The 14987-nt window shown below is 34.3% G+C and overlaps 1 protein-coding gene across 2 annotated transcripts in view; it reads left to right on the forward strand.

Annotated features, from left to right (window-relative positions):
- LOC149801665 (tubulin polyglutamylase complex subunit 2-like) overlaps positions 1-14987 on the forward strand; it is an 83184-nt gene that overhangs the window by 36260 nt on the left and 31937 nt on the right. For both annotated transcript variants that reach the window (XM_089955942.1, XM_089955943.1), the window contains exons 4-5: positions 3656-3796; positions 10660-10761. In XM_089955942.1, the coding sequence (XP_089812068.1) occupies positions 3656-3796; positions 10660-10761 (243 nt within the window). The remainder of the gene's footprint in view (positions 1-3655; positions 3797-10659; positions 10762-14987) is intronic.

The following is a 14987-nucleotide window of genomic DNA, read 5'->3' on the forward strand; positions in this document are numbered from 1 at the left end:
TGCAAAGTGAAAACTGCACCACATTCATTGGTAGATGAATCAAGACAGATTTTTGATACGGGTCACCTTGCATACACCTGACCCCTACTTCTATGTTTACCAATGCATCGGATATTGGTTGGGGAACTCATTTAGATCCAGAAGGTTTGACCCTCCAGGGCCATTGGACCCTGGATAAATCATTCATTTACATCAATAATTTTGAAATGAAGGCCATATCGCTAGAATTGCAAGAGTGCACTGACAGTAAGGGGTCGATATGATCATGGTTCAGTGATCTTCAAGACCTGCTCACAAAACAGAAGTTCCCTTCTACATACAGACATCACCTTTGCCACCTTCACGTGTGGCTCATTTCATGTTTTCATGCTGGGTTACCAACTGCATCATCCAAGGTCTGTGATGCCAGGTAAAGAATCTCTGTGATTGGTGCAGTAGGAACATGTTGATCCTAGGTGCCCCTCTGTGATTCCCAGTACAGACTTTATTTTCTTTTCAAGAAGAAAGATGTTCAGTATTGACTATTAAGGAATATAGAGCTGCAATTTCGAACACATTTATGTTAAATTCTTGCAGGGTATGGCAGTTGGTCCATATTCACACCTTGCTGATCTCATTAGCATTTTGAGTGTCTGAAATCTGCCTTCTGCTCTCTTACACCAGATGAAATCTGTCTTTTGTATTGAGGTCTTTGACCAAGCACCGTATGAACCATTGATTGGGATTCCTTCCAGGGTTTACACTCAAGACTGTTTTTCTGGCTTTGCAGTCTTCAAGAAGACAGTTAGCCTCATGCTTTATCTTTGACTCTTGCCATTTCTGGTTATTGGCAACCAGGATTTTTATTTAAATCATCTACTCTGGTAGCTCCACTACCCAGAGAGATCCCTCGTCTCAATCAAATCTATGTTGGTGATGATCAAGATAGGATGATATGCCTTGTCAGGGCACAATGTTCCATCTCAATACTCCCATCAGAAAAGGAAGGGTTGAACATCTCTTTCTTCTAATGGTCTCCATTGATATTTGGATTCCACCATTTCATGGTGAACTGTCACTACCATCAAGACCATATAATTCCCTTACCTTTCTTCATGAAAATTAAAAGCCCAAGAAGTTCAAGCCATTGCTGCTTCATTGGCCTATTTAAATCATCTTTGGAGCATGTCATGAAGGCAGCTCTTTTGGGATCATGTACTACCTACTCCTCCTTCTACCTGTGCTCTCTAGCACAACAGAGTGCAGCTTATTTTCCTTTGGGACCCATAGCACAGCATGAGGCCCAGAGAGACACTAACATTTAGTAAAGTGGATCTCTATCTCAGATGTTGAGTACTTTACATTTTTTGTTGTTTTTTATCAGCTTTTTTTATACTCATCAGCTTAGAACCCACCTAATTGACAAATTCAGCTTTGCAATAGCAATTGGTACAGTTTTGCTGATATTAAAATGCAGGTTTTTGTGGTGGTGGTGGTGGTGGCAGGTAAAACCAGTTTTAGCTATGCAATACTTACACATTACTATTGCCAGATGACCTTTTCCCACCCAGCTTTGATGTGCTGGTGTAATCGTTGTCTATGAAGAAAATTACTGTTCTGCAGGACAGTTCTAAACTTTGTGGGAGGATGTATTCACGTCGAATGGACAACTTGAAGGTTCTTTGGCATGAAAAAGTAAAAGTGTCACAATAGTGATTGATAAGTATTGCATAATTAAAATTAGTTTTACCTCCCTCTCCCCCAAAACCTACATTTTCATAAAACTGTACACAAATGCAGATTCTGATTAGTGTTGTACACATTTGATCATTAGTGCCCATATAAACACAACTGAAAATGGCTGCAACAGTCTGTTAGCTCGATGCCATCAGCTGTTTACCATTTGCAACTTTATGAACAATAAGTAAAAGGGGTGGGTTGGGTAGCTTACGTGACATTCTTGATTTTTAGAAAAACTATATAGGGCCAATCCATCAAAACTAGTTATCCAGAAAGTTATGCAAAAATATCAAGCATTTTTTACTGTCCTTATTTTGTCAAAGCAACCTTTTTCACAACATCAGGTACATTTAATGTTCAGTTTTACCACAGTTATTGTCATTTAAATTTTCAGTTTTTTATATCTCCAGAAGAAAAAGTTTTAATTTCATCAGAATTTGTTGATTATTTTCATTTCTTTGCCACAGACTTATGTTGGTGACAAATATCATACCATTGCTGATTTTCTGAAGAATTATGTACTGTTCCCTTTCGTACGAATGAATAGCATTACTAGTTTCTTCTAAGTACATATCTACCAGTATTAAGACTCTATAGTCTTTAACTAAGTATCAGAAAAGAGCAAACACCAAATTTTTGGGGGGCAAAATTTAAAGTATAATTTATTTCTTTAAAATACAAAGTGAGAAATTAAATTAACTTACAGATGGTGAATGAAATCCTAAATAGTCCTAGAATTCTATCACAAATCAAAATGTATCGAGTATTTCAAATGAAATCCACTGGTATTCCAAATGAAGTTCATGCTGTTGTTCTGATGTGCCAATAGTCTTGATAAATCAAAATGATATAATCCAAAATGTCTTTAAATGAATTTACAGTATGTCCCAAACAGCTACAAAATCCTTCAGTTTGAACACTTAGTAATTCCAATGAATAATTAAAAAATATAAATTTGAAATTCTTGTGTTTGGAAAATATGAATACAAGTTCCAGTAATATCGATTTCAGTTTTGTGAAGCAGAATGCCAGTCACATGACAAGTGTAAATGTTATAACAAACATGTTAGATTGTTAAACCAAAATATCAGAAAATGTGAATTTGTTGTAATCAGTTTTCTTGATGACAAACACCCTCTTCCTTCTTACATTGTTTACATTTTTGCCCCAGTGGTTTTATGATAAAATAGTGTATTTATGTGATGATAAACTCATGCCTCATAATAAGCCCAAGCTTGATGACAAGCTTAATGATAAGCCCATGACTGATGATAAGTGCATGACTGATGACAAAACCATGACTAATGATAAGACCAGGCTTAGTGATTAGCCTATGCTTGAAGATAATCTCATGCCTGATGATAAGCCCATATTTGATTATAATCCCATGGCTGACGATAGGCCTATGCTTAGTGATTAGTCTATGCCTGATGATAAGCTCATGGCTGACGATAAGCCTATGCTTGCTTGATGATAAGTTAATTCCCCATTTTTACAAAATGTTGGCATATGTTTACCAATGATAGCTTAGTGTGAATATAAGCCTAGCCTTTTTTGAAACATTTATTACACTGGTTCACTGGTCTTTTCATGTGAGAATTGCTGAATATTGTTTGTTAGTGTATTCATGTATGTGAATAGTTTAAAGTTAGTGTTTTAGTTGCAGTTAAATACAGCATAAAATAAGTTCATCTTATTTTTCTTTTTTACAATTCTTTAATGAAAACTGTAATTATTGTGTACATAAGTTGTTTCCCATGTCATACTGGAAAAATGGACTGATTTACTAACATGGTACAACATGCATACAGCAACAGTTATAATTTTACATACAAAGGTGTATTATGATAAACCATATTTTCATATTACATGAATATTTTTCACACATTAGTGTCACTTTTGAATAATTTTCAAGTGATGTTTCTGTTATTTTCAGATGGGGCCATTCCACTGGGGAGGATATACATTAATTCAGTCAGCAACCTTTTGAGGATTGGGGGCAGCTCAACTACCAGTTATGTCAATCCAAGTCTGCATGACCTTGACCCTGATTCTGATGGGGAGGAGGAAAGATCAGGTCTGATACCAATTTATATCTTAGTGTGATAAAGTAATAAGGTTTGCAAATAATGTTTTTGAGCTGATAGACCAGAAATGCCTATGTCATGGCCTGTTGTCCATGCATCATCTGGTCATCGGCTATAGCTACTCATAAACTAGTTGGAGAATTGCACAAATCTCTAAACAGAACTCCTTCCCAAAATCTAGTATGTTCCAAATGAAAAAAATGCATTTTCTATAACAATTATGGCCACCAAGATGGCTATGTTGAAAATCTTCTAGCTATTCCTCCTGAATTTATGGTCATATCAACATGGGGTTTTTCAGCAAAAGGCTTCTTATGATGTCTGATTGGTCCTAAATGAAATGGTACCAATTGGGTCTCCAATATGGCCAGCATGGTGGTCTTTTGGAAACCTGGTTGTTGTTGCTGTTCTTTTTGTTGTAGGGTTTAATGCCATTTTTCAGCACAAGATAGGCTATACATGGCAGCCAGTATAATTGGTGCAGGAAGAACACTGGAAGATCCAGGAAATAACCATGACCCACGAGAATCTACTGGCAAGCTTTCTCATGTACCCATGTTAGCTGAGCCTGGGACTTGAACCGACGCAGACAGGTGAGATGGCAGTGATCCATAACAGTGAGCCTTTTAGACCACTCTGCCACATTGGGCCCCGGAAACCTGGTTATTGAATACTGCTTCTTAATGGATTATTCATTTCTACATGTTTTATTTTACTAAAAGACTTTCTTATGATGTTTACTTAGTTCAAAATGAAAAAGGTGTCCCTAAAATATTCAGTATGGGCAACTATTGTGGCCATCTTGAAAATAGTATCCATATTCCTCCTGAATGAATGGTCATATTGAAAAGGATTTTTCACTAAAAGACAGAAACGAAAGTTTTGTCACTTTGATATAAAATATGGCATTGGTGACCAGCTTGAAAATATTAACTCTACTTTTCTTCAGCGGATGGTGGTATTAACATAGGGTTTTCAGTGAAAGACTTCTTATTTCAAACCCCAGTTTCATAGCAGTTGTGTGCTATCAGTCTTAAATCTTTCTATCACTACTTCTCCAGAATTGATAGTCTTAGTACAAGGAACTTTCTCTGAAACACTTCTTAAATGTCAGTGGTTCCAAACCTATTTTAGCTGCAACCCTAAAAAAAAATAATTTCTGAGCCTCACGACCCCATTTGCACATTTTGATAAGTATTGCAACTCTCAAAAAATAATCCTGGTGACCCTCCGGAATGTTCTCACATTCCTGATTTGGGTCATGAATGACCTGGAGGATGGGAACCACTGTTATTTGTAATTGATTTAAACAGTATTTATTTCCGTTAGTTATAATGGAAGGTACATAAAATTGAACAAGAGGTATCAAGGATTGAGCAAAAAACTTGAGTTTATTTTTTAGCTCTCTCCTTATTAACAAAAATATTTGCTTTTATAATGTTGCTGATGTCAGTAATAATGGCATAATATTGAAAGATCACAGTGAGATAATAAAAGAGTAATTTACATACAATATTGTAATACATGTAATGGCAAACAGTAACATGTAAGCATTTACAGCAGAAACATGTTGCAGTATACTTACAAAACAAATAAAAAAGAAAGACTATATATATATATATACACACACACAAACACACACACAAACACACACACACACACACAGACACACACATATCAAAGATATAGCAACTTAGTTTGAAGACGTAACTAATGATCAAGCAAATAGTTGTAATTATGTACATTTAGAATGCCTTTAAGATCTTGCTGACATCAAGTGATTACAAGGGTTTACCTATTAATAATGAAGTTATATCAATAATGTGGGGTAAAATTCATATTGTTTGATTTTTGACAGTGTCATATTTTGTACAGTCTAAGAGAAAAAGCTTTGGCTCACTGCAGGAACATCTATTGCTAAATGACAACCAAGTTGAAGTCTTGTATTCATAATTTGTCTTTCTTCTTAATAGCAATAAATTTGGACCTTTTTCAGATTTATATTTAAGTGTGATTTGAAAGTATCATTTTTTTATAAGTAGCTGGTTCTAATGAAAATGGTGCTGCTTATACCTACTGCCATTGTAGCCATATTGTAAATTTTGTTCTAGCTACTTTTCCTATTGTCCTATAGAGATGGAGTTTTCACTAAGAAACTTTTTATGATATCTAGTTGGTCCACATTCAGTGGTGGCCATCTTGACAACCTTCTTATCACATCTCTTCTTGAAGAGACAGTCATCGACACGGTGTTTTCATTCAAGCACGTCATTGTATGTAGCTGGTTCTAAATGAAAATTATGCCAGTGTTACCTCCTAAAATGTGAAAAATCTCAAAATACCTACTTCTTGTACTTGGATGGACCAATCATAGCTTAAAGAACAAAATCTTTAGACAGAGGCCCAGGGCTGGTGACTATAATAAATCACTGGCTCTTGCTCAAATTCCACAAGCCTGGACTATAATTAAATGCCTCTCTCCAGTATGGGTGGTAATGTTTTATGAACACAATCATCTGTACAGAATGCAATTGAATGCTCCACCCCACTCCATGTTTTTCTTTTGCTGGCGTGTTTCACAAAGTAGAATTCCATCAACCAGAAGTTCCAAAATTTATTTTAATTGTTTGCTTGCTTTGCTTCCTCAATCACCTAAAAAATTTAATCATACCTGAAGACTATTCTGACAACTAAAATAATCATGGTTCCTGATTTTTATATGTATATGGGGTAAAATCTGACCACAAAGAAATGCTGCTGCTGTTCACAAACTTGTTAATAATCTTCAATAATAATAATAATAATAATAATGAGAACTTTGTATAGCACCTAATCTTTAGAAGCTCTAAGCGCTTTACAACATTAGACAACACCAATAAGATGAAAAAACATATAATGATATGATTACAGAAACAAACACCATGAAATTAGAAAACATTAAAAAACATGCTGAGAATATTTAAGGTAGGAAACATTATTAGGTCTTTAAGTTTGTTCTTGCAGTCGAAATAAGTGAGTTTTGAGAGCCCTCTTGAATGTGATCACTGTGTCTTTGTTGTCTAAGTTCAGTGGGCAATTCATTCCACATTGCAATACAGGTTGATGAATGGTGATAAATTAATGAAAAAATTTAACTTTTTTTTGTAATGGTTTTATATTATTCAGACAAAAGGATTATACATTTTGTGTTCATATGCTAAGCTCTTAAACACCAATGAAGTGAAGTGTGATTGTTTCATTCAATCACAAGCAGATGGTCAGCCTCAGATAACATTGAACCAATGCTGAATCACTGCCAAAAGTAAGGAGTTTTAAAAAAATTACAAAACAGAGCTTGCAGTTAGGATTTTTTAATTGATCCATAGGATTACCTTGTAACATTTTTACTAATCCTGTTTAACTTTCACTCATCCACACACTTTTGTATTTTTTCATATACTCGGTGAACATCTTCTTTTCTGGATCAAAGTTCAGCCTTTCGTAATTTATTTTTCCAGGATTTCTGGCACACTCTTTTTGATCACATTTACGATTGAGCTTCTCATGGAATATAATTTCTTTTCTTTCATTGCAGCTGCTCACTTTATAAGAATTTCCACATGTTTTTCATACTTTTTCATTACAATCTTGGTTGTGGTGAATGTTCATCAAGAACTTATCAAAAAATAAAACCTGTTTGTTGGTATACTTCTGCATTATTAATTGAGTCGGCTGATACAACCTTTTCTGATTAGCCAAATTTTGGCACAACTTTGTTCAGTAATATATTTTGTATTGTCATTATTGAAATAAGTGTACTGAATCTGGGTACAAGGCTAGTTTGGCTTGCACAGTCACTGTTTTGACAAATGGCACCATTACTTACTAAATGCACAGAAGAGCACATGGTCATTTCTACTGTGGGCATTTATCATGCTTCATCAAATGCATTGTTTTACCACAATAAACAAGTCCATTTAACCATGACAGGGGATGTCATCCCATGTTTATTCAGAACATCCAGCACATGCCCACTTGTGAATCTGTGATAACTACGGGCAAAAATATGTACCAATCAAATGGATTTGTGATGGCTGAAGTTTTAGTGATCCATTTAAAAATTAATTGATACCAAACCCAGAAAAAGCATCAGTCACCAAATTTATAAAAAAACTACATCCACTGGTCCATCTATGTGTTCATTAGTACATCTTTCAAATGGTGGCTACCAAAATATCCCAGCCCTGATTGTTGATCTGTCCTAACAAAAGGTCATCACGCCCTGATTGTTGATCTGTCCAACCAAAAAGTCATCAAGCCCTGATTCTTGATCTGCCCTAACAAAAGGCCATCAAGCCCTGATTCTTGATCTGTTCAACCAAAAAGGCATCAAGCCCTGATTGTTGATCTGTCCTAACAAAAGGTCATCAAGCCCTGATTGTTGATCTGTCCAACCAAAAATCATCAAGACCTGATTGTTGATCTGTCCTAACAAAAGGTCATCAAGCCCTGATTGTTGATCTGTCCAGAGAAAAGGTCATCAAGCTCTGATTGTTGATCTGTCCTAACAAAAGGTCTCCAAGCCCTGATTGTTGATCTGTCCTAACAAAAGGTCAAGCCCTGATTCTTGATCTGTCCAACCAAAAAAGACATCAAGCCCTGATTGTTGATCTGTCCTAACAAAAGGTCATCAAGCCCTGATTGTTGATCTGTCCAACCAAAAAGGCATCAAGCCCTGATTGTTAATTTGTCCTAACAAAAAAGGCATCAAGCCCTGATTGTTGATCTGTTCTAATAAAAGATCATCAAGCCCTGATTGTTGATCTGTCCAACCAAAATGTCATTAAGCCTTGATTCTTTATCTGTCCAACCAAAATGTCATTAAGCCCTGAATCTTGATCTGTCCAACCAAAATGTCATTAAGCCTTGATTCTTTATCTGTCCAACCAAAATGTCATTAAGCCCTGAATCTTGATCTGTCCAACCAAAATGTCATTAAGCCATGATTCTTGATCTGTCCATACAAAAGGTCACTGGCATTTATATCATTGGCATCAAGATCTTTTTATTACATAATTTTAATGTGAATGAAACTTGAGAAAAAATTAGTTCACTTGTTAGATTTATAATAGTTTGTATTCTCATTACTGTTTACAGTATTTCATGGGATTTATTGTGGGTTTTTTTAAAATCCCATATTTGTTGGTCCTTTGATTGATTTACATTTTCCTATTAGAAATAATATTTATGGCAAAGATGTTTTTATAGGGTATTTGAATTCATCTTCTACTGCAGTCATTAAATCCTTAAAAATTGTGTCTCATGAATATTTTCATGAATAAATGTAATCCAGACTGAATATTTTCATAAATAAATGTAATCCAGACTGAATATTTTCATAAATAAATGTAACCCAGACTGAATATTTTCATAAATAAATGTAATCCAGACTGAATATTTTCATAAATAAATGTAATCCAGACTGAATATTTTCATAAATAAATGTAATCCAGACTGAATATTTTCATAAATTAAAACTTGTAATTTGTTTTAGTAACTTTGAATTCAATGTTATTAGATTTATAATGACCAGGAAAACACCCATCCCATAAAAGCAACAAATATGTCATTTTGTAGACATTGTCATCATTGGCATCAGATTATTCAAGTTTCAATAGTATTGTTGATGTAACAATAATCATGCAAAGCTGATTTGTTGTATCTTGTTTACATGTACTTCAGAGTTTTATACAGATAGTTTAAAGAAATCTGAAGTAAACAGATTTACAAATTTCTTACTGGAAAATTGGTATCATAATTATTTGATATCACTGTCATGTTTTATTTTATATAATCTTGTTATTAATGAAGCAGTGTAAATACCATAGTGAATATTATCCACTATTTCCAATTTGATGAAAAACCTTATACCATATAATCTTTAGTTTAGCATGTCTGTGCATTCAGTAATTTAGCTTTAATTTGCAGTCATTAAAACTTCACAGCATAGTAAATATTTTGTATTTTCCATGGAAAAAGATCTGTCTCAAAATTAAAAATATAAAAGCAAGAAGGAATGTGAAAATCACAGAACACAACACTCCATTGGAGCCATCAAGTATTTTTGTGTCCTATATTAATATATATATTTCATGGTGTGGTCCAAAGAGAAAAATATTTAAAGAAAGGGTCAAAAACTAAATTTTCTTTTATACCACAGATGAAATATTTCTGGTATGCACTGGTACATAGGAAAAGAAAAGTTACTTTTATTATATATGAAACTTGCTTCAGAATCAAAGCTTAGAGGATTAAATTCACTCTGCAGTAACCCTCCTTAAGTTCACTTCAGCTTCAATGGTATACATATATTCCCATATATTGCTTTAGCTCATAAAATGCTTGTTTTTCTTGCTTCAGGTATAACTTCTGTAGGCACACACAATAAATTATTGCAAGGCATGATGGGAAATTTTATATTTTACATGTGAAAATATAAGGCTATAATTTTCACATATGAAAATATATTAGATAAACAACTATGAAAATATTTCATTGGTGATTTTCTGTATTTTATATTCAAGTATAAAATAGATTACATATTTTACTACATTTTAAAATGAGATTCATCACCATATCTACCTTAAAAAAAGGAACAATTATACAGAAGGGCTCAATAGTCAGGGAATACTGTACAAAAAGCCAGTTCAAGCAGTTGTAGTAATGGTGTCTTTTGCTATTAGCTGCAGATGGTAAATCTTTTCCTATAGAGAGAGTGAGGTTGAAATAGATTAATCTTCAGTAAAAATTAAATGTAATCAGAAAAAAATCAAACAAATAAATAAATGGTTTAATAAATGACATCTGTTTACAGGATTGGAGCGTCCAACTTTTGACAGTCGCTGTAAACTATTTGAGATAGATCCATGTGATGGCTATGGAAAAGTGTGTTTGGTGTACAGAGACGACAAAGGAGGTGTGTATTAATGTAACTAAATTTATTCTGTGCCATTTACAGTATTAAGTACTGTGTACTTAAGGAAGAAGAGGACAAAAGAGATGCTACTCATTTATCAACTCTTGCTTACAAAATTTATTTCAAACTTTTCTCTACCATTATGGCATAGTTTTTAATTAATTTTTGCAACATATACTGCATTGTTCTATAGAAGTGAAAGTCATTTGCTGTCACGATGACTACACTGTTTACCAATGAGCTCTCCAAAAGTAATAATAATTCATATACCTGTGATAACTCATATCATGTAACTGTTTCTGTGATCTCTCAGAGGCAATATTTTACACAATTTTTTCAGTCTTATAGTCTAATTTTTTTTATTTCTTATAAGAAAATATATTTCTTTATCTAAATTTTTGCTGCTTCCGTTTGATATATTTATGGTAAATTTAACTGATTCTGAGTAGAGACATCTGGGTCTTAATTCATCACTACACATAAAATCAATATACAGTGAAACCCCTCAAAACTGACAACTCTTAGGACCCAATTTTTTTTCAGTTTTGAGAAGTTTTTGTTTTATTGAGGCTTTTGCAGATGTGAAAAAAAAGCTTCTGAGCACTTATGCAGTGAGACAGACTCATATCATATGAGAGAATCTGACATTTAGAATACTGAATTGTTATTCTCCATCAGCAAAATATCAAAAGCAAGACCACATGGCTGGTTAACAAAGTGCTGATATTTAATTTAAAAAATAAGCTAACAATGTTCTGTTGATCTTGTATCCAAATGGAAAGCATGAATGACAGTTAGATAATTGGCAGACAAACATAGACTTTCTCAAATAGCTTACCCATTTAATTATTAATGCATTTAATTAGCCTTAAAAGTTGACTTTTTTGTGTGGTGCAAAGACTTCAGGTTAGCCTATTGTCAGCCCAGGTCTGTTGTTTTAACCTCACATTCCCTTGGGGCATTTTCTGGGTCCTTGTCTCATAGATCAGACTACTACAGTGCATCTTAACAGTAATTAATCTGAACAGAAGCCTTTGGGTACATATAATGTTAAGTTGTTGGCTGTTGTTCAATTTTGTTTCCTACAAGGATAGGTGGAAAGCTATCTCACACTACAAATCAAATGATGCAATAGGCTATCATAGGGTCGAGTGGAAGGAGAGTACTTTGTTGTTGTTGAGTTTAATTATAGTGGCGTGCACATAGTTGTGCATGTACCACTTTTTTCTGACTGGACTGCAACCTGCTAGTTGTTCCTGGGGAAGGGAATGGTGCCACCTCCCCAGGAGAGTACTTGGGAAATTTTAATCATTTGATTACTGAATTGTCATTAAATTGTTATTAGTTGACTTTCACTTTTTTTATATTCAATCATTTAACCATTGACTATCTTTCACTAATTTAACTTCCAACCAAAGTCGAGCCTGGGTGGAACTTCTATAATAATTTAAATAAATATTGGAAGCACCCCACCCCACACCTACCACAGTGTCGGCATAACAACCCCATTACGCCACACAGATGCACTGGAATATATTGTCCCATCCTTCTTCAGAGGGGAGACTCTGGAACCATCACATTTTTTACTTTTCATGAAAAGTATAATTTCATGCTGGTGTTTGGGTCACTGATCATATTGCTGACATACTCATTGTAAGCAATCAAGCAGACTGTTTGAATAATTATTTATATATGCCGATATTTATTCCAGTCCTTTGCATGGTTTGTCTGTCTTGCTCTCTTGTATGCCTTTCTCTTCCTCCTGGAGAGTCATCTACGTACCTTACAGTTACACCTCTATACATTTTTGTTTATAGATGTGGTTAAGTCATGGTCAAGATATAAATGAGAATTCTATGAGCTTTGTGTGCATGGCAGTGATATTTGCTTTCCTCCATAAGTACATGAGTCCCTAGACTAGCTTCTTTGTGTTTGGAATAACGTTAATGTCGAGCATTACTATGCAGTGCTCACTGATCCAAGGTATAGGAGAGCACTTGACTGCTGGTATAACAGTACCAATTGCGCAAGTCCAGGTGGGCGGAGCTTAAGGTGTATGGAACATTGTATTCAGAATTAAAGAACAACACTAGCTGTGATTGGTGCATTATGTAAGAGTTGTACTTTCTGTTTGGCTTAAAAACAAGTTGAGTCTCTTGGCAACATGTGAGTTTGTGTTAATTTCTATCTAGATCATATTTTGTATTTTTTATGATTTTTTTAAAATATGGTACACATGGCTGAAAATGTGCTTGTTGTGACTAGATAACTCTTACCCCTGTCTAGTTCCAGTAGAGTTATCTCTCTTAAATGCAATGGAGTACCTGGTTATGTCATTGTCAAATTGACAATCTAGCATTGTTCTATATGACAGTGTGTGACATGCATGCCCAAGTAGGACAGAAAGTATATTTATTTCACAAAACATTAGCATTGAGGTATATGGAAAAACAATTGGTACCGTGATACCTAAAGGAAAGAATAGCCTCACAGGGTATCCATAGAAACGCATACATGTGGGCGGCATTTATGAACTATACTAGTTTGATGTAGGAAAACAAATGTGTGCTGAACACTTTTGGTCAAATATTGAAAGTTCTTTAAGAATAAAATGTATGAAATCTTTAGAAAATAGCACAAGATGGCTTTGGATGGGGACTTTTGATAACTATAGCTATGATAGATATAGACTTGTGTTACCTGATGCCTTTATGTATGTGCTGTTACCTCCTAGATTGGAATGCATGCAACAAAATAAGTTATGTAAACATAATATAGTTGATTTTGGCCAAATATTGGCTATTTTACCTGCAAAAGATTAAAAATCATGTCTACAAAAACAGCTATCTTGTTCTTGTAAGGCATGCCATAAACCAGGATAGAGAACACTCTAAGTACACTTGTAGATAGATCACTTGTACCATGTAGGATGTTCTGGTATGAGTAATTTTAGGTAATTTATTAAGGATATGGTATTCCTTCCCACTTTGATTTGAATTGTCCTGCTCTAATTGTCCTTTTTTGTTTTTTTACATTCTCCTGCTTTGAAATTGTTCATGTAGCTAGTTCAGTTCTCTTGCATTCCCTTTTGTTGAAGTAGCAGTGAATACCAACAAACTAAAACAGTTTCCTTAAGTCAGCATTTCCCATTGGCACTTGTATAAGCCCAATTATAATCTACTATTGACTTTCAATTAATCCTATTTCTTTCTGTCAAGCTGCTCTTGTGGAATTTCCATGTTTGGTCCAACATTACAGAATGATAACCATTTTAGTCACACAGTGCGTATTCATTCCATTCAAATCCACACTGTTCTTGAAACTTTGCATCCCATCGCAAGAATCCAAATTGGCATGAGATGATATCTGCATGGTTATGGAAGGCTGCACTCTACATGCCGGCATTGTAGAAAATATGAACTATGTGATATGAAAGAGCTGCGTCATCTTAGAAATTAAAATTACATGACTCTTGAGGTCTCCACTAAATATAGGAGTCTAAATGTTAGGTTCTCACTTTATCAGTAATGTATTTTGAGATAATTTAATTGCAATGAAGTTAATACAGGTTGTTGATGAACTCATCTATATTACATGGATAATGTATTCGAGGTTACCACACCTTATGTATATCATTCAGTTATCTCCCTTACACCAGTCATAACATTTCAAGGAAATAAAATCTCACATTTTCAGTGACTGGTTATGAAAATAAAGAGAAGATTTGTGAAGTATTATATTAGCCCTCAATCTTGATACAAATGTAAGTAGAAGCAATTTAATAATTTCTCACAGTAAAGTTTACAAGTTTAAAAACTGATAAGGTATGTTCTGCTTGGATCTGAGATAAGTTTCTCTCTATCTTATGCCAATTATTATTAAATTCTTATGTAGAAGAAATATACTTTATATGTATCTATATTATCTAAATTATTCACCCTTTTATATTAGATGGAAATGAACACAACTTCACTTGAAATTTGGGTCCTGTAAGGGATGTTATAGCACAGTTGCCTTTGGGCTGTCCTTGGACCTGTTGGGCCCTGCCCCATATATTTGTCCAACGTAAGGTCATCAAACTTTCACTTTTCATTTTTCGCATTGCTGATTTTGCCTCCTTTAATTCCTTTATCATAAGCTACCTCTCCCTTTTAGATAAACACTTTCCTCCTGTTTTTAACTCCATTTGATGTGCTATACTTAGTGTTTATATTTGGCATTTTTCT

This window comes from Sinohyriopsis cumingii, chromosome 4 (genome assembly GCF_028554795.1).
Source record: "Sinohyriopsis cumingii isolate HCF-2022 chromosome 4, ASM2855479v2, whole genome shotgun sequence".
Classification (NCBI taxonomy): Eukaryota; Metazoa; Mollusca; class Bivalvia; order Unionida; family Unionidae; genus Sinohyriopsis; species Sinohyriopsis cumingii.